The sequence below is a fragment of the Mesocricetus auratus genome, unplaced genomic scaffold (assembly GCF_017639785.1).
Source record: "Mesocricetus auratus isolate SY011 unplaced genomic scaffold, BCM_Maur_2.0 Super-Scaffold_100046, whole genome shotgun sequence".
NCBI classification, from domain to species: domain Eukaryota; kingdom Metazoa; phylum Chordata; class Mammalia; order Rodentia; family Cricetidae; genus Mesocricetus; species Mesocricetus auratus.
In genome coordinates this window covers 476,684-496,480 of record NW_024429223.1, presented here as the reverse complement: position 1 = coordinate 496,480, position 19,797 = coordinate 476,684, and the positions used below count along the sequence as shown (strand labels likewise).

At 42.3% G+C, this 19,797-nt stretch overlaps 1 protein-coding gene across 1 annotated transcript; it reads right to left on the bottom strand.

Annotated features, from left to right (window-relative positions):
- Window positions 1-825: 825 nt before the first annotated feature.
- LOC101840404 (pregnancy-specific glycoprotein 22-like) lies at window positions 826-18,706 on the bottom strand. Its single transcript, XM_005081893.1, has 6 exons — window positions 18,643-18,706; window positions 17,018-17,377; window positions 3,608-3,967; window positions 2,105-2,464; window positions 1,864-1,971; window positions 826-1,097 (listed from the first exon to the last, which is right to left on the bottom strand). Exons 1-6 carry the CDS (start codon window positions 18,704-18,706, stop codon window positions 826-828), a joined length of 1,524 nt encoding a protein of 507 aa, XP_005081950.1.
- Window positions 18,707-19,797: the final 1,091 nt, after the last annotated feature.

Genomic DNA, 19,797 nt, shown 5'->3' with positions numbered 1-19,797 from the left:
CAACTTCTGGTAGGGAGATGTAAATAGTCAGAAGCTGCCATCATCTATAACAACAGAAGGCTTCCAGCAATGACACTGGGACACCAATCCAGTCACAAAAAATCCACCTACAATCTGTACTTCCTGAAATATGTACTGGGGTAACGATGGAGCAGAACATTTGGCACAGACCAGACACTGCTGGATGATTGGGAATCAGAGGCTGAGTGCACAGAAATTCAGGACAGAAAGAAACATGACTAGAAAAACATTTAAATGAAGGATTTTACATCTGTGCATCTAACAAACTGTAAGGCACAGCCATTTAGAAACCAGCTGTGTCCACAGTGAAACATGAGCAGGCCTTTCTCCCATTATACTTTCTCACTTCACATGGATGAATGCTGTGCAGGCAGCACTGGGCTTGGGCAAAGTAATTAAACAGGGAATGAATCTGAGCACATGAGAGGATGTTTTCCTGTATGCAAGCAATACACCATTTTCCCCACAGACTCACAGATTCAAAAAGCTTGAAGGATCCTGAAATGAGTTCCCATGAATCTGAGGTATCATTATACATTTGAACCAAAACCTAAGCTCTTAAGGCCATTGAATTTTTGCTTATCATATTGATGTCTTTATTTTTCTTTTAAGACAACCTCACTTTAAATCCTCGACTGCCCGTACACACACAGGAGTACCAGGATTATCAGCGTAATTCACCATATTGAATGTACCTAAGTATTAACTGATCATTTTTATCTCATGACTATTCTCCATTTTTAACCCATTGATAAAGAAATGCCAGAATTCTACTGTAGGATGGGAGGAGAGGTCACTCACTTCTCACGGCCAGGAGACTGGGAGACTGGTCTTTGAACTGATTCCTTTGGAGACGACACATTGATACTCTCCAGCATCATCACTCCTAACAGGACTTATTCTGAGTCCACACTTTGTTGGGGACAGAGTCATTCTTTGTAGGTGATTCATACTCTGGTTATTGAAGATCCAACGAATAGAGACATCGGTGTCCCGTGAAATGCAGGTGAAGATCACAGATCTACGTCCTGCAATTGTGCTGTCAGTGATTTGCACGAAGGGCTGTGCCAAATTCTCTGTGAAAAAACAAAGGAGGTTACCAAATGACAGCAGCTCAGAGAATTCAACAGGCCCTCTTTAGTTCATAGCTTCCAAAGAGGGAGAATTTGGAGCTGTGGCTAAAGACATATCTTGTACTTTAGATGTGCCATACAGGGATGTGTGACTCTAATTTAGGCACTGTTTCCTGTACTCCAGTTTCTCCTAAATAGGTCATTGCCCTATTCATGAGATAACCTTAAGTTATGAGCAAGGTCTAAACTTGGAATAGGGATCTGATCATATCAGCAGAATCTGTTACCATGTACATGCAGAAGAAAATTCCCTAGATTGGTCCCCTGAAGAGAAAGAGGAATCTGGAGAAGCTGCCTACTCTGTTTCTTTCCTTGCTGCCTTCACCTTCCTGTGAAGTCTCATGAGCTCATCAGAACAATAGGCTGATGGCCCAGACACCTGTCCACACAGCCTCAGGAGAAGGAGAGACACAGGTGACCTACCCAACTGCAGCTGTCAAGGCAGTATACAGCCAACTCTAAACTCTGTGGGAAAATGAGTCCCATGACTTCTACAGGCAGTAAAGCCCTGTTCCCTAGTGACTCTGACAGGAAATCAAACACTTTTGAAAAGCTCTCTAGTGTCACCTTGAGTCCAAGTGGCAAAGTTTTGGGGTCAGAGATTCCTGGTGTTCTCTGTGAGGACCTCATAGCTTCATCTGCTAGGGAATGCCTCACTCCCACAGTATTTCTGGTGACAAGTGCATGGGGAGAGCTCCAAATGTCAGACCTGCACGTGACATCTGAGACTGGCTATCCCAGCACAGGTCCTCCTCTCTGCGGGTAAAGAGAGGTGAGATGTCCTCACCTATTGCAGCTTCTCTACCCACAGCATATCCTGCAGTAAGGGCACAAACCACAGTGAGCCACAATGCAGTGGGGGAGAGGAGAGGCCCGGTCCAATCTGACAGTTAAGAGTATGAAGTAGGATAGGCCACACCCAGAAATTGTAGACATTAGAGAGTACTTACTCTTTACATAAAATTTCACGTATGATTTTTCAATTTTGGATTCTTTGTTTAAAACTTCTAGCATGTAGATTCCTGCATCTTTCTCGGTGACACCTTGGAGCATCAGGGATCCATCATATAATACCATTCCCCTTCTTCCATATCCAGGCCCCCAGGAGGTGGAAGTCGTGGTTCTGCTGTATTCTACAATTTTAATGACCTGGTCCCTATATACCAATTTGTACCAGGAAAAGGCTTTCAGATCTTCTGGAAGTTTATGAACTTGGAAAAGAACACGATCCCGTTCATTAGCATACTGAGGCACCACATCGATAATGAGTTGGGAAGAAGTAAGAGAGATACAGCATGGAGAAGGGAATGCTGGAAGGGAAGAGAGTAAAAAGCAATCATATGGGGATCATTGGTCTTGGCGAAAAGATGGTAATCTCCATCCTGAACACATGGATTCCTCACTCAGCCTAGAGCTGTAAGTGTGTCTTATAACAGAAACACGACCTCCTCCTTTCCAACAGTGCCCCTCAAAGGGTCATATCCACTGAATGGAACTCTTTCCTTGGGTGGCTCCATGGATGCTCCCTCAACGCCCTTAGTCAGACACTGCACACATTCATGCACACTGCGTTTTGAGATGATACTCCCCCCTGAATTCAAAAAGTCTGCAACGTTCACTTTCTAGATTTTTTTCAACCTAGAAAGCATTCAACCCCTGACTTCACTAATAGATGAACTTGCTGCTCTGTCAAGGAGCTCTCAGGTCCAGGGCCTGGGGCAGTGTGGGGTCTGATCTTCAAGGAAGGCTCTGGCCATTAAAAGGCTTGTATACTGGGCTGACTGGTTTTATGTCTACATGGCACAAGCTATAGTTATTTTGCAAGAAAAGATCTCAGTTGATAACGACACCACCAGATTATCCTGTGGGCAATACTGTAATACAATTTCTTAAATTGGAGATTAATGCAAAAGGATTCAGACCAATGCATGCATTTCAGGCCCTGGGCTAGGAGTCCGGGTGATATAAGAGAGCAAGCCAATAGGAAGCACCCCTCCATGCTCTCTGTAGCAGTTCCTGGATTTTATTTATGACACTTTCAATTTATAGCTAATAAATAGCCCCAGTTTGACATGGATGTTCTAAAACCATTGTTCCTTATCAGCTTAGAGAGGATGTAATAGTAGAACACTAGAAAGGTTTCCGCTGGGTCACTTTAGTCCAGCCTTGGAAATATGACAGGATTCCAGGCTCTCTGTTCTAGAGCCCCAAGAGAATGAGCTGACTCTGACATCTTGGACTTAGTTACTTTCCATCAAGGGCTTTGTTAATGCAGAGGGATTCAGAAGATGGAAGCTGCTCTGTGGCCATTTGTCTCTACTAGGGTGTCCTGCACTAACTTCTCCACCCTTCACAAGGGAACACAATGCAGACAGAAGGGAGGTCAGGCCAGCCACGTCAGTCCTGTGTGTCTCATCCCATCCAACCCTGAGCATTCACAGAGAGTCACTTACTGTGCACCTGGAGCTGCACTTGTGTTTCCTCATGTGTCTTATCTTTTCTCAGAATTTTCAGAGTGTACAATCCAGAGTCTTTTTTAGTGACGCCATGAAGCATCAGGGATCCGTCACTAAGCAGTGTCTCTCTTCCACTGTATGCAGGCCCCCACACAGTTGATTTCCTGTCTACATAGTACTTGGCAACCTTAGTTTTCTTGAACGCAATCAGCTGCTTGAACCAGGAGAAGGCTATAATATTCTCTGGGGGATTGTGAACGAGTAGAAGAACACTCCCCCCTTCAGCAATGCTGGGCGGCACTGATTCAATAGTGGGCTTGGAAGAGGTGTCATGGCGCCCACAAGTCCAAAGGAAAGCTAGAAGGGAAGAAAGAGATTCACGTGGATTGGAACTTTTGTATTTGACTAAGATGAGGCCCAGTGTCCTAAGCCATTCTCTCTACTGCTCAGCCTAGGTTTGTAAGCAAGTGTCCTACTTGGTGGAGTTCAGCACATGACCTTCATGTTCTCAGTTTCCCAACACTTGTCATTTCTGCTATATGACTCTCTCTCTCTCTCACCAGTTGGCAGCATTGTCCCAGCTCACTGTCATCAAACCCCTGCTCACATTTACAGTGGAGGTTTTGGAGTGATGCTTCCTGACCTCTTCTACACACCCTCTGTCTTCACGCTCTGACTTGGGTGGTGTAGTGTTTCACTTGAGGCTGAAGCCAACAGCTGACTTCACCTTCTACCTTGGATTTTTTAAATCCACAATGACTGACTTGGCCATTGCAAAAATAAATTTGATTTGTCTAATTTAAAATAAAATACTACCAAAAACTTGGATACCTCTACAGAATGAATGAATGAATGAATGTACCAATGAATGAATGTTATCACAGAACACTGTAGGCCCTTGGATTTATTTAATAGTTCATAGGATAGGGAGTATACAGTATGTAATCACTTCATTTTCTTTGATTTTTATACTTTCTCACATATTATATTTGCTTGTGAGTTTATACAGGACTAGTCTCAGTATGGGTTGGTGAGTACAGGACATGGTACTTGAGTACAGGTCAGAGGAAAGCTTGATTCACTGGCCTCAGCATGTCAGAAAAAGATGCAAATGCCTATATGCATTGGCCCATGTCACTGATCCACAGCCACTTGAAGGTTGATTTTTATTTTTTATGACAAGCTGGTAATATCAGTCTTCAGAATATTGTGACCATGTTTATTTTTTCTTTTAGAAATACTCTTATTTACATATCCATCCCCCCATTCCCTCACCTTCCCATCCTCCCATGCTTCCCACTGTCCCCCCAACTCATCTACTCTTCAGGGATAGTGAGGCCCTCAACCAGGGATCATTAAGGTCCATCATATCATTTAGGGGAAGTCCCAGGCCCTCCTTTCTGTATCTGGACGACAATAGTATCCCTCCATAAGAAATGGACTCCCAAAGTACGTTTGTGACCTAGGAATAAAACTTGGCCCCACTGTTAGAGGTTCCATAGACTGCCTTGGCCTCCTAGCTGGTACCCACACTCAGAGGACTTGGTTTGATCCAATGCTGGTTCCCTTGCTTTACCGTTAGGGTATGAGTGCTCTCATTAGAACAGGTCAACTTTTCTGTGGTTGTCTCCAGCACCATCTTGGCTCATTTGCTCGTCCCTCCTCCCTCTCCGCAACTGGATTCCTGAACTATGTTTATTTATTTTGTGTAAGAGCAATGTCCCTGTTAGCCTGTGACTGGGAAGCATCGGAGGGACAGCATGGCGGCAGTACCAAGCTGTGTGGTGTAAGAAGAACAGAGAAAAAGGCAGCGCCAGGAAGCATCAACAGCAGCAGTGACCAGAAACTTTTTTTTTTGGTTTTTCGAGACAGGGTTTCTCTGTAGCTTTGGAGGCTGTCCTGGAACTCACTTTGTAGACCAGGCTGGCCTCGAACTCACAGAGATCTGCCTGCCTCTGCCTCCCGAGTGCTGGGACTAAAGGCGTGTGCCACCAATGCCCGGCGACCAGAAACTTTCTTAAGAAGTAACTCTGAGAAAGAGCACCTGTGTCCCATCTGGCATCCAGTGCCTTCCTATGTATGAGATACCCCACCACACCAGTGACCACCCAAACACAAAAGAATATGATTTCATAACAGCACCACCATGGAAATTACTCTAAAATTAACCACATACTCCACAACAAAGCACACCTCAATACAAAGAACATGGAATAACCCCATGTCTAATCAGATCAACATGGATTAAAGTTAGAATTCAAGCCAGGCAGTGGTGGCATGTGCCTCTAATGCAAGCACTCTGGAGGCAGAGGTAGGCAGAGTTCTGTAAGTTTGAGACCAACCTGGTCTACAAGAGCTAGTTCCAGGACAGGATCTATATAAAATATTGCTATACAAAATTGCAATATTTAAAGGAAATGTACAATTTTCTAGATAACTACCACATGCCAAAATTAAATCAACACCAGATACACAAATTAAATAGACCTATGAGCCTAATGGAAATAGAAATAGTCATCAAAAGTCCCCAACTGAAAAAGCAGCCCAGGCCAGTGCACAATTCCCCCAGAACTGCAAAGAAGAGCTAATACCAATAATCCTAAAATTGTTCCGCACAGTATAAAGAGAAGGAATACTGCCAAACTCTTTTTGCAAGGCTACAATTACCATGATACCCAAACAACACAAAGATGCAATTAAGAAAGAAAATTATGAACTAATTTCCCCCATAAACATTGATGCAAAAAACTCAATAAAATACTGGAAAACTGAATCCAAGAGTTCACCTGACCAAGTAGGCTTCATCCCAGATATGCAGGGATGGTTCAACATACAAAAATCAGTGCAAACCACCATGTAAACAAATTGAAAACAACACATGATCACTTCATTAGATGCTGAAAAAGCCTTTGAACACCCCTTCATGATAAAGGTCTTGAAAAGATCAGGGCTAAAGATACCATTACTACCCATAAAAAGGCAATATACAGCAAGCCAACAGCCAACATGAAACTAAAGGGAGAGAAACTCAATGTAATTCCTCTAAACTCAGGAACGACACAAGGCTGTCCACTCCCTCAATATCAGTGCTCAAAGTTTTGCTAGAGCAATAAGATAACAAAAGGTAAAGGGGATAAAAATTAGAAGGGACAAAGTCAAATATTAACTATACACAGATGATATAATATTTTACATTAGTGACATGAAAAATTCTACCAGGGAACTCCTACAACTGAAAAATACCTTTAGCAACATGGCAGGGTACAAGATTTACACAAAAAAAGTCATTGGCCCTCTTATATACAAAGGATAAATGGGCTGAAAAATAAATCAGAGAAACATCACCTTTGACAATAGCCACAAACAACATAAAACATCGTGGGATGACTCTAACCAAACAAGAGAAATTCCTGTATGATGAGAACTTTAAGGTGTAAAGGAATGAAATTAAAGAAGACATCAGAAATTAGAAAGATGTCCCATGGTCTTGGATAGTAAAAAACAAAATCTTACCAAAAGCAATCTACAGGTTCAATGCAATCACCATCAAAATCCAAGAACAATTCTTCACAGATCTTTAAAGAATGATACTCAACTTCATTAGGAAAAATAAAAAACCCAGGATAGCCAAAACAACCCTATGCAAAAAAGGAACTTCAGGAGGAATCAGCACCCCTGACTTCAAGCTTTATTGTAGAGCTACAGCAATGAGGACAGCTCATGTGGGCCAATAGGATCGAACTAAAAACCCTGATATTAATACACACCCATGAAACCTGGTTTTGGACAAAGAAGTAAAGCTATACAATGGAAAACGGAAAGTATCTTCAACAAATGTGGCTGGCATAACTGGAAGTCGACATGTAGAAGAATATAAATACGTCAATGTCTATCACCACGCACAAAATTCAAGTCAAATTGGATCAAATACCTCAACATAAATCCAAGGTCATTGAACCTCATAGAAAGGAAAGTGGGAGGTACTCTTGAATAAATTGGTACAAGAGATCACTTCATGAATATACCTTCAGTACACAGACACAGAAATGGAACCTCCTGAAACTTAGAAGCTTCTGTAAGCCAAAGGACACAGTCAACAAGACAAAATGGCAGTCCACAGAATGGGAAACAATCTTTACCAGCCCCACAATCTGGCAGACGACTGATCTCCAAGATGTACAAAGAACTCAAGAAACCAGACACTGACATACTAAACAATCTAATTTAAAAACGGGTACAGATCTAAACAGAATTCTCAACATAAGAAACTCAAATGGCTGAAAGACATTTAAGGAATTGTTCAAAATCCTTAACCATCAGGGAAATAAAAATCAAAACAACTCTGAGATACCTGTCATAATGGCTAAGATCAAAAACACTGATGAAAGCCTATGCTGGAAAGGATGTGGAGTAAGAATACTCCTCCATTGCTGGTAGGAGTACAAAATCGTATACCCATTTTGGAAATAAGTATGGCAGTTTCACAAATAATTGTGAATCAATATACCTCAAGACCCAGCAATACCACTATTGGGTATATACACAAAAGATGCACACCCATACAACAAAAAATCCTCAATAATATTCATAGACACAATATTCATAATAACCTGAAACTGGACATAACCTAGGTTTATCTCAACTGAATAATGCATAAAAATGTAGTAAATTTGCACAATGGATTACTACTCATTGGTAAAAAAAATGACATCTTGAAATTTACAGGCAAATGGATGGAACTAGAAGAAACCATCCTTATTGAGTTAACCAAGACACAGACACACAAACATAAGTGGATATTATACATAGAGCAGTGGATAACCAGCCTACAATCCACAATCCCAGAGAAGCTAGGAAACAAGGGGTTTCCTAAGGAGATACATGGACTCCACTAGAAGGGGAAAGGAACAAGATCTCCTGAGTAAATTGGGAGCACAGGGGAGGGGGAAGGAGATAGGAGAAAGATGAGCGGAGAGAGGGAGGGGAAAGAACATGAGGGATCAGGAAGGTTGAGTTGGGGGAAGAACAGAGAAATAGAGCAAGGAAAGAGATACCTTGGTAGAAGGAGCTGTTATGAGCTTAATGTGAATCCTGGCACTAAGGAAATTTTCGGGAATCCACAAGGATGACCCCAAATAAGAATCTAAGCAATAGTGGGGAGGCTACCTTAAATGCTCTTCCTCTATAACAAGAGTGATGGCTACCTTAAATGCCATCCTAGAGCCCTCATCCAGTAGCTGATGGAAGCAGAAGCAGAGATTCACAGCTAATCACGTAGCTGAACTCCTAGAATCCAGTTGTAGAGAGAGAGTAGTGATGAGAAAAGGGGTCAAGACCATGCTGACCTGAGTAAGTGTGACCTCAAGAACTCCAGACTGACAGCTTCAGAGCCTGCCAAGACTGAACCATGCTCCCTAAATGTGGGTGTCAGTTGAAGGTCTTGGGTGGCTATGGGGCTACTAACAGTGGAACCAGTATTTATCCCTAGTGCACAAATGGGTTTTGGGGGTCCGTGCCCTATGGAGGAATTCTCTCTAAGCCTAGGTACATATGGGAGGGTCTAGATCCTGCCACAAATGATATAACAGACTTTGATAATCTCCCATGAGAGGCCTCATGCTCCCTGAGGAATGGATGGGTGGTAGGTGGAATGGGAGGATGGAAGGGAGCAAGAACTGGGATTGGTATATAAAATAAAATTATTTTTAATTTAAATAAAATTAATTTAAAATATTTTTAAAATTAGAAAAGAAAAGAAAATGTGATATATTTACACAATGGAGTACTACTCAGTGCTTAAAAACAATGGCATGTTGAATTTTGCAAGTAAATGGATGGACCTAGAAAAAAAATATGCTGAGTTAGGTAACCTAGACCCAGAAATACAAATATGATATTATTCCCTCATAAATAGATATTAGGTATAAAGCAAAGGCTAAGCAACTACAGTCCACAACCCCATAGAAGCTAGGTAACAAAGAGGACCCTAAGAGAAAAACATACATGGATCCACCTAGGAAGGGAAACATAGATGAGATATTCTGAGTAAATTGGGAGCACAGGAAGGAGTGGGCAGTTGGAAGGGGGGTGAAGGAATGGAAATGAGAAGGAAAACATGAGAAAACAGGAAATACAAGTTAGGGGAGGGACAGACAGGGAGAGCAAGGAAAGAAATATCTTGATATTTGGGGATTAGTGATAAACCAGGCACCAAGGAAATTCCTGAGAATATACAAGGATGACCCCAGATAAAACTCTAAGAAATAGGGAACAGGGGGAGTGAACTGGCCTTCCCCTATAATCAGATTGAGGACTTCCATAATATTCAAACCTTCATCCAGTAACTGATGGAAGCAGATACAAAGATTCACAACTAACCATTAGGCCAAGCTCCTGGAATCCAGTATAAGAAAGTTCGGAGTGATAATATGAGCAAAGGGATCAAGACAATAATGGAGTAACCCACAGAAAAAAAAAACTGAACCCAGCTAGTGAGAGCTCAAAGACTCCAGACTGACAGCTGTGAGATCTGCATGGGACCAAAATTGGCCCCCTGAATTCATGTGACAGTGAGTGGATTGGGAATTTTATCAGGTCGCTGGCAGTGGGTCCAGGATCTATTCCCTAAACCTTGAACTGGCTTTTTGTAGCCCATTTCCTATGGAATATCTTCCTCAACCTAGAAACAAGGGGTGGGCCTTGTTGAGGCCTCTTTGTGGTGACTGGACAGACTTGTTTGATCCCCTGTTGGAGGTCTCACCCTCACTCAGGAGTGGGTAGAGTGGGGGAAGGGGAAGGAGAGAGAATTGTGATTGATATATAAAATTTAAATATTAAATTAAAATTAAAAAGAACAATGCCTCTCCCACTCTTGCCTTTTAATGTTCCCCCTTATTATTTAATGTTAATGTTGCTAAGCCTCTTGACTGTCCTGCCTTCTCCCCTACAAATAATGAAACTCTCCACATGTTCTTGTCCCTCTTAGGAGACTCCAGACAGTGGGTCAGTCCATTCCTCTCACAAACAATTATGGTATCTTCGCCTGTTAGCTGGAGCTCATGAAAGATGATATATCCTACACAGAGGGGGACGAGAGTGCCTCCCAGGTCTCTGTAGCCTGTTTGGTCTCCACTCTGAGGCATGTCTGCACCAGCATAGCTCAAAATTCCTGCTGTCCTTCCCCCATCTGAGCTAAGCTTCCTCCCAGGAAGAAGCATCTCCCAGACTCCCATGGGCTGACAGTGGGTCTGTGTTCAAAACACTGCTCCACCCCTCTTCACTCTCCATGCTGTCTGGTGTCCATCTCCCCTCATCTCCTTATGTTTCTGTCCTCTAGAACACCCAGTGAGAGTTCTGGATCATGACCTTCCCTGTGACATGAGAGAATTACATCTGCCCCTTTGGCTGCACTCTGCTGTTTCCTGGGCTTGGTCACTAAGCACTAAAAAGGGAAATTCTACACAACTCAGTGACTCAGAAACCCAGCTGCTGCGCACCCCACATGCCCTGTGTTCTCAATGTTCTGGGGACATATCGTTTACTCCCATCAGGAAGGTGACAGATATCTGTGAGACTCCAAAAGGGACCAGCTGAGTGATATGGTGGGGGAAAGAACAAACTGTTCTCAACAGAGCCACCAATCGAGGTTCTGACCCATGTCAAAGGCCCAGGAGGAGTCATGAATCTCACATCCTGGGTGTGTGGGAGGAGGTGATTGTTGTAAAAAGGCTGTGAGCTCCTTTATCCCAGGCAAGATTTTCTAGACCATGCTCCCATTTCCTCTGAATAATGGGTCTCCCCATATGCTCCATGGTCTCTGTGAGATTACATGGACCTCTGTCTAATTCATTCCCTTTGGATATCATCTATTTAACAAGGGAAGCACTTAAAGGAAGAAACAGCGCATGTTCCCCTGGCAGAATAGCAGACACATTAAGAAGCCCGTAAGTGGCCTGGGCACTGCAGGCAAGCCATCTCACGAATGACAGACCAAGAAACCACAAGTCTGCTGACATCCCTGTGCTAGTCCTGCTACCACCCACCAGGAGAGGGAGTACCTCAGTCCTGCCTGCACCCAACATGAGACCCATCAGGCTATTGGAGGTGCGTGCACCCACTGGAACTGAACCTTAGACCTGTACCCACCAGGAGAGGAAGAGACCCCACCTGTACCCACTGGAAGAAGGGATGGTAAGATGACATTATAAGAACACATTCAACAACAGAAAATCCAATGGTGCCACCAGAGTCTAGGGACTCTACACCAGCAAGACCTGAACATCTGAACACAGATGATGCAGAAGAGAATGCTCTCAGAGAGCAGCGGAGGACTGACCTTGGGTTCTTGGCTTCTAATGTAAGTGATTTCTCCCTAATAAAATATTATATGACATCCCTATCCTGTGTAAGTTAATTTTTCTCAATATCTGGTGTCAGAAGGGAAGTAAGTTCGCCCATCCCCCACACATGAGCCTGGTGACATGAGTGCTCCTTGCTCCAGCCACTGCTGCCCCCAGAAGGCACAACTCCCAACCCTGCTGCAGCCTATGTGCATCCCGACTCTGTGGCCATCAGCCTCCTGTTCCTTGACGAGTACGCGTTCCCAGTGGCCAGGCACCCACTCACCAAGAAATCAATGGCTTCTTCCATATGTGTCCCTCATGTACACATGCTCCCTTGCTTAGCTGCTTTCCTAGACACCACCAACAGAGACCAGAGACATGCTGGCTAGTGCCCTGCTGCCAGCTAGTTCGGAGCTCATTTTCATTCCCCACCCCCCTTAACAAAATCCTGATTGCTGAATGTTTGTAAAAAGTATTCAGAATTTTTAGATTCTACTTGAACAGAACGATCATCTGCGTGGGGACTGTGTTTGGTGGTACACCTGCACCATCTTCTGGCTAAGCATAGTTACTACAACTAAAAATCCACACCTCAGTCCAAGACTAGAAAATCACATTGCATTCCTGCAGTTTAAGCTAGTGATAATAAATAAGATTAACTACTCTATACCAATGATGGATAATCTTACGATGCAGAACATTAGGGATCTTTTTGCTTCTTATATGGATGACATCCTGGGAGAGGATTATGACCTGCTGAAAATATATTTATATCTTATGCTAACGTTTAGCATCATAATCCATATAATATCCTGGAAGGGAGGGTTTGATAATAGGGCGAAGGACACAGAAGTTGTGTAAACTATTGGTAAATTAGAGAGAAGGTTTCAGAATACTGAGGACAATAGGGAAGTGACCAACAGAGTAAGTAACTTAGAACGTAAAAATGGCCACCTAGGAGGCAGGATTTGTTTTATGACCTCTGGGTTAATGACCAAAATAGAAACAATGTGAGATTGCCTTGACATGCTATCAGAACTATCAGAAACAACTGCCTCCATGTCTGATAGATAACTCGATTAATAAAACTCAAAGACTGAATCTACAGATTGGAAATCCTACAGAAAAAAATGCATTCCATGTCTGAGGATACTGACAAACTAGCACACAGAACACTGTTTCAAGAAGGAAACGTACATGCCATTCAGATAATAGCTAAGGATGATAATATATGTTTGGAATCGAATTTAAATGGTGAATCCAAAATATTGACCGATTCTATGAAGTACTTAGAAATTTATTTGATCCAAGAAGTTCAAGCACTCAAAGAAATAATAGTGAATAGATTGCAGGCCTTACAAGACCTACAATTTGCTACATCAGACTCAGAGACACAAGAAACAGGTCGTGAAACATGTTTACTTACACCTCTTAGATACTGGGAAGACATTCCTAAGGTTGTTATGCCCTCTCCTATAGTTTTCCCCGTATCTAAGATGAAAAACCAGCACTACAGGTACCTATGATCTCTCCACCCAGTCAAGGATAGCTATTCTGCAAACACAGAGAGACCACAGATGACACAGATGATACTACTATACCCAGCAAAGCTTTCAATCACTATAGATGGAGAAAACAAGATATTCCATGACAAAACAAGATGTAAAGAATACATATCCACTAATCCAGCAAGACAGAAAGTTCTGGAAGGAAAACTCCAACCTATGGAAGTTAACTATACTCATAAAAACATACAGGATAGATAATCTCAATTTACCAAAACCAAAAAGAAAAAGCAGAGTCTCCATACACAATAGCAACAACAATTAATCGAAAACAAACAAGAATTGACACCCAATGGTCCTTAATTTCTTCAATATTAATAGTCTTAACTTCCTATAAAAAGACACAGGCTAACAGAGTAGATATGAAGACAAAACTTGTTCTTCTGCTGTATACAAGATACAAAACACAACTTCAAAGACAGACATTACATCAGAGTAAAGGGTTGGGGAAAGATTTTCCAAACAAATGGGCACAAGAAACACACTGGTATAGCTATCCTAGTATCTAACAAATTAGAGTTCCAACTGAAATCAATCAAAACAGCTGAAGAAGGTCATGTCATATGCATCACAAGAAAAGTCCATTAAGATGAAGTCTCAATTCTGAACATCTATGCCCAAATACAAAGGCATCCACATTCATAAAAGACACATTACTAACATTCAAATTAACCATAAGACCTCAAACAATTATAGTGGGAGACTTCAACCTGCCACTCTCACCACTAGACAGGATGACAAGACAGAAGCTTAACAAAGAAAGGAACTAACAGAAGTTATGATCAAATTGGATTTAACGGATATCTATAGAACATTCCATCCAAACACAAAAGAATATACCTTCTTCTCAGCACCACATAGGACCTTCTCTAAAATCAACCACATACTAGGGAACATAGCAAACCTCAACAGGTACAAAATTTATAATAACCCCCTTTATCTTATGAGACAACCATGCTTTAAAGTTAGAATTCAACAACAACACAAATTGAAGAAATAATGCAAGTTCATAGAAATTGAACAACATGCAATTGCACCATTCCTTCGTCAAGGAAGAAATAAAGAAAGAAATTAAAGACTTCCTGGAATTCAATTAAAATGAAGACACAGCATACACAAACTAATGGGACATTTTAAGAGCAGTGCTGGCCACATGAAGAAACTGGAGAACAATCACATTGGACAATTAACAATACAACTGAAAGCCCTAGAACAAAAAGAAGCAAACTCACTCTGGAGGAGTAGATGCCTGGAAATAATTAAACTGAGGGCTGAAATCAATAAAGTAGAAACAAAGAACACAATAAAAAGGATCAATGAAACAAAGTGTTGGTTCTTTGAGAGCAACATAAAGATAGACAAACCTTTATCCAAACTAAATAAGAGGCAGAGAGAGGACATGCCAATTAACAAAATCAGAAATGAAAAGGGGGAGATAACAACAGACACTGAGGAAACCCAGAGACTCATCAGGGCATACTTTGAAAACCTGTACTCCACAAAATTCAAAAATTTAAAGGAAATACACAATTTTCTGGATACATATCACTTACCACAATTAAATCAAGAACAGATAAGCAATTTAAATGGACCTCCAATGCCTAAAGAAATAAAAGCAGTCATCAAAAGTCTCCCAACAAAAAAGAGCCCAGGGCCAGATGGCTTCATGCAGAATTCTACCAGAAATTCAAAGAACAGTTAACACCAATACTGCCCAAAGTGTTCCACACAATAGAAGCAGAAGTGGCATTGCCAAACGCTTTTTACAACACTACAATTACCTTGGTAACCAAGGCACACAAAGACACAATTAAGAAAGAGAACTACAGATCAATGTTATGAACATTGTTGCAAAACGACTCAATGAAATGCTGGCAAATAGAATCCAAGAACACATTGGAGAAATGATCCAACATGATCAAGTAGGCTTCATCCAAGGGATGCAGAGGTGCTTCAACTTATGAAAATCTACATATGTAATCCATCATATAAACAAACTGAAAGAGAAAAACCACATGATCATCTCACTAGATTCAGAAAAAGCCTTTGACAGAATCCAACACCCATTCATGATAAAGGTCCTGGAGAGATTAGGGATAACAGGAACATACACAAACATAACAAAAGCAATATCCAGCAGACCACCAGCGAATCTGAAATTAAGTGGAGAGAAACTCAACATGATTCCTCTAAAATCAGGAACAACATAAGGCTGGCCCTCTCTCCATATCTCTTCAATATTTTACTTGAAGTTATTGATAAAGCAATTAGACAACAAAAGGAAATCGAGGGGATACAAATTGGAAAGGAAGAAGCCAAAATTTCACGCTATTTGCAGATGATATGATAGTTTACAAAAGTGACACAAAACTCTACCAGGGAACTCCTACATGTGATAAACACCTTCACCAAAGTGGCAGGCTACAAGACAAACTTGAAAAAATCAGTAGCCCTATTATATACATACGATAAACAGTCTGAGAAAGAAAACAGAGAAGCATCACCTTTTCCAATAGCCACAAATAACATAAAATATCTTGGGATAGCTCTAACCAAACAAGTGAAAGAACTGTATAGCAAGAACTGTGAGCCTTTAAAGAAAGAAATTAAAGATAATAGAAAATGGAAAGATCTTCCATGCTCTTGGATAGATAGGATCAATATAGTAAAAATGGAAATCTTGCCAAAAGCAATCTACAGATTCAACACAATCCCCATCAAAATACCCACACAATTCTTCACAGACCTTGAAAGATAAATAACTGTATATTGGAAAACAAAAGACTCAGGATAGCCAAAACAAACCTATACAATAAAGGAATTTAGGGAGGTACCACCATCCCTGACATCATGCTCTATTGTAGATAATTGTTAGGAGGACTTATGACTCTTATTCCTGTCCTTAGCTTCCCTGACCTTCATTAGAAGTCTCATATGACCATCAGAACATATAGGTAATGGCCTGAACACCTGTCCAGCTAAAATTTCTGTGTTCAGTCTCTGGAGAAGATGTTCATGGGACTAGACTAACAATATCACTTATGACAATACACTGGCTGGTTCCACGGGTGCAGGATGTCATCTGACATCTGGAAATCAAAACAAAACTTTTATAAAACGATTGAATCTCAGGGCTAGCAGGGGTTAATTCTGGAACAGAGTTCTGAATTCAGGACATCTTGGTTCTCACAACTCTGTGAGGATCCCACATTTCCCTCCACCAAGTCCAACATTAATTCCTTCTGAGTCTTTCTCAAGGACATATTCCTGGTAAGGACCCAAGAGTCCAGACAGAAGCAGATATCCTAGGCTGAGTTACCCACTATGTGTCCACCTGTCTCATTCTGATCTATTGTCATTATTCTGCACTATGTGTGTCCGGCACTGAATACTCAAGATCCAAAATAGGGAGGCAGTGCACAGGGAGGAGGACACAGGCCACTTTATGTATGTCCAATGGAATGAACCCATGCCCCAGAACATCACAAAGAATCACTTACGGTACACGTGAAGGCGCATGATTGTTGTTGACCCAATGTTTAGCTGTCTATCTATGGTTTGTAGGGTGTAGATTCCTGAGTCCTGCTCAGTGACACGTTCCAGGAGCAGGGATCCATTGCGATATATTGTCTCTCTTCCACTGTGTGCAAACCCTGTCACACTTAAATTCATGTGCCGTGAATATAGTGAAATTCCATGTTTCATGATTGCCTTGCCTTTGTACCAGGCAAAGGCCAGAATATCTTCTGGCACATTGTGGACAAGGAAAAGGACGTTTTCTCCACTGACCACTTGAGGTGGAACTGATCTGATCGTGATATGGTCAGTGGTGGAGAGATCCCAGCAGGTTAAAAGGGAGACTAGAAGGGAAGAGAAAAAGACATCAATCCTAAGAAGATGTGATCATCACTCAACTTAGATATGGCAGTATGAGTATGTCTACCCTCCTTTGCAGACATGAGGAAAATGACTCAGAGTGTCTGAGTGTGTCATTAACTCTCTGAGAAATTCTCTGCTCCAGTGTCTGCCTGGATCCCACTTCAGTGTCCCATATCCCTGCTCACAGAGTATTTGATGTGAGGATCAGTGCTTCTCTGAACTCCTCCTCTGGAGAGCCTCACTTTTTGTCATGCTTCTCTGTTCCCTTTGTGATTCCAGTCCATCCATGACTTCATCATGCAGATACACTGACATCAACTCCTCAAGAGGCAGGCATTGTGAGGACAGGGATTAGTGTGACATGTTTGTAAAGTTTAGTTCCTGGAAAAAATTAGACATAAATAGATAAAGGAGAAAGAGAAGAAGAAAGGATGGGAGGAAAAGAGGGAGGAAAGAAGGGAGTGAGAAAGAGAAGGAGGAAGGGACATTGAGAGGGAGGGACAGAGGAAGGAAGGAAAGTAGGAAGGGAAGGACAGAGGGAGAGAAGGAAGGAGATAGGAAGGAAGACAAGATTGGAGAGTGGGAGAGAGAGGGAGGGAGAGAGAGAGAAAGGAAAGAAGAAGGGAGGGAGGGACTGAGGGAGGAAGGAAGGACAAAGTGCCTTCTTGGGATTATGTACATAGTTCCCAGATTTTGAGTTAATGTCAATAATTGTATTATTTTAGATTTAATTCTGTACTGTAGTGTGTATTTCTGGAAGTGAGTATCTCCATGTTTGCATGTGAAGGGTATGTCACAAATCTGTGTGAAGAAAAATGTCCCAGTGTGTAAAAGTGTGGTTGCATGCCACCACACCTTATGAAAGTCAGAGAAGAGCCTGGAGGGGGCTGTTGCCTCCATCTAGGGAGCAGAGGATTAAACTCAGGTGGTCATGTCTCCAGACACTCAGGTACACCCTGTTTAATTTCTATTAGGAAACACACACTGTCATGGTTGGGGACATCATATTTCAGAACATTGCAGCCAATGCGACTGACTGAGAGTGTTTGAGGCTTTTCTCTTTCTCTCATCTCCTCCTGTACGTTGAGAGCTTCAGAGTGCTAAGCCTCAGTCCCTCACTGCACATTCTGCTCCATAACTGTATACAGTAAGCTTGAGTCTCATCTTGTGTTCCTGTCTGGTTTAGGAGATGACGACTTGCTTCTGTGTTCCCTTCCCTACATAGTCAGAGAGTAGGTACACTTACTTGTGAGTAGGAGCCACTGCCAGGGTGTACATTCTTTGCAGAGAAGCACCGAGGACAACCCCATCTCTCTTCCAACTATGGAGTCCCCCCTCTGAGGAGAACTTCAGCTCTAGCAAGGAGCTCAGTCTCTGCTATCCGTCTGCCCACGCAGCTGAGTGCCCTCCCAGGCAGGAGCACTTCTCAGGATACAAAGAGCTGTGAGATATGCAGTCTGTGTCCAAGGCTGTGCTCTGTCCCTGCTGCTCTCAGTGCTGTCCCTCATCCCTCTCAACTTCCCTTTATGTTTCTCCTCCAAGCAACATATTGAGCAACAAAGCCGATAAGCATCCCCATGGCCTCAGAGAACAATGTCTCATCCCAGGGCTGACACCTGTTGTGTCTTGGACTTGGGTCTGTCAGCAGCAGAGGGAACCTCCTTCTTGACTGCGTGGCATAGTGACACAGAGAGAGATCGGGCTGCCTACTGTTTTCAATGCTCTGGGAAGGTAGGGCTTATTTTATCCCAGCAGGAAGGAACACAGATGTTTCTGAATGTGGGAAAGAGACCAACAGAATGATCAATAGGAATGAAGACCAATCCTGTATCACTAGTGTCACCAGTCAACATTCTGATCCAGAAGAGAAACCCAGAAGCTGTTGTTTGGGGAATTGCATGTTTTAGGTGGTGGAGTAGAGGGGACCTGTGTGTGCCTGAAGTCACTGTAGGCTCCATCTTTCTATGGAGTGTTTCAAGTTAACACTCCAGGATTATGTGTTGGTTGACCTGTGTGTTGGGTGAGCCCATAGGTTCCCTGTTCTTCCAGGGTTACCTTTGTCCTTTGTCTAGCTGAATCCCCTGTGTTATCCTGTCTTTCACCATGGGAGATTCCAGGAGGGGGCTGACTCTCTAGTTCCTCAGGAAGAGAGTTTCTCTCAGACACAAGGAACAGAGCAGGGTGACCAGATGGAGCTCTGCGTTAGTTGTGACAGGAACTGAAACCAATCAACAAGTTAATGTTCTCTCCTCATTCAGAGAAACAATTTTATGATTGTTGAATATGTGTCCTGATATCACCTCCTGGGTATCAATGGGAGAACTGCAATCTCATGTCTTAGGCTACAGAAAACATGGTCAAGAAGTTCAATGTGAACATCCCTGGTGAGTTCAGTACAGGT

Bases quoted from the DNA above. Each gene is read 5' to 3' on its own strand.
- LOC101840404 (XM_005081893.1), bottom strand. From the start codon at position 18,706: ATGGGGTTGTCCTCGGTGCTTCTCTGCAAAGAATGTACACCCTGGCAG. The intron at 2,465-3,607 runs GTAAGTGACTCT...CTTCCCTTCCAG, and splicing joins AGTGCAGCTCCAGGTGCACA to CATTCCCTTCTCCATGCTGT. The intron at 1,972-2,104 runs GTAAGTACTCTC...CCCTTACTGCAG, and splicing joins CGTGAAATTTTATGTAAAGA to GATATGCTGTGGGTAGAGAA.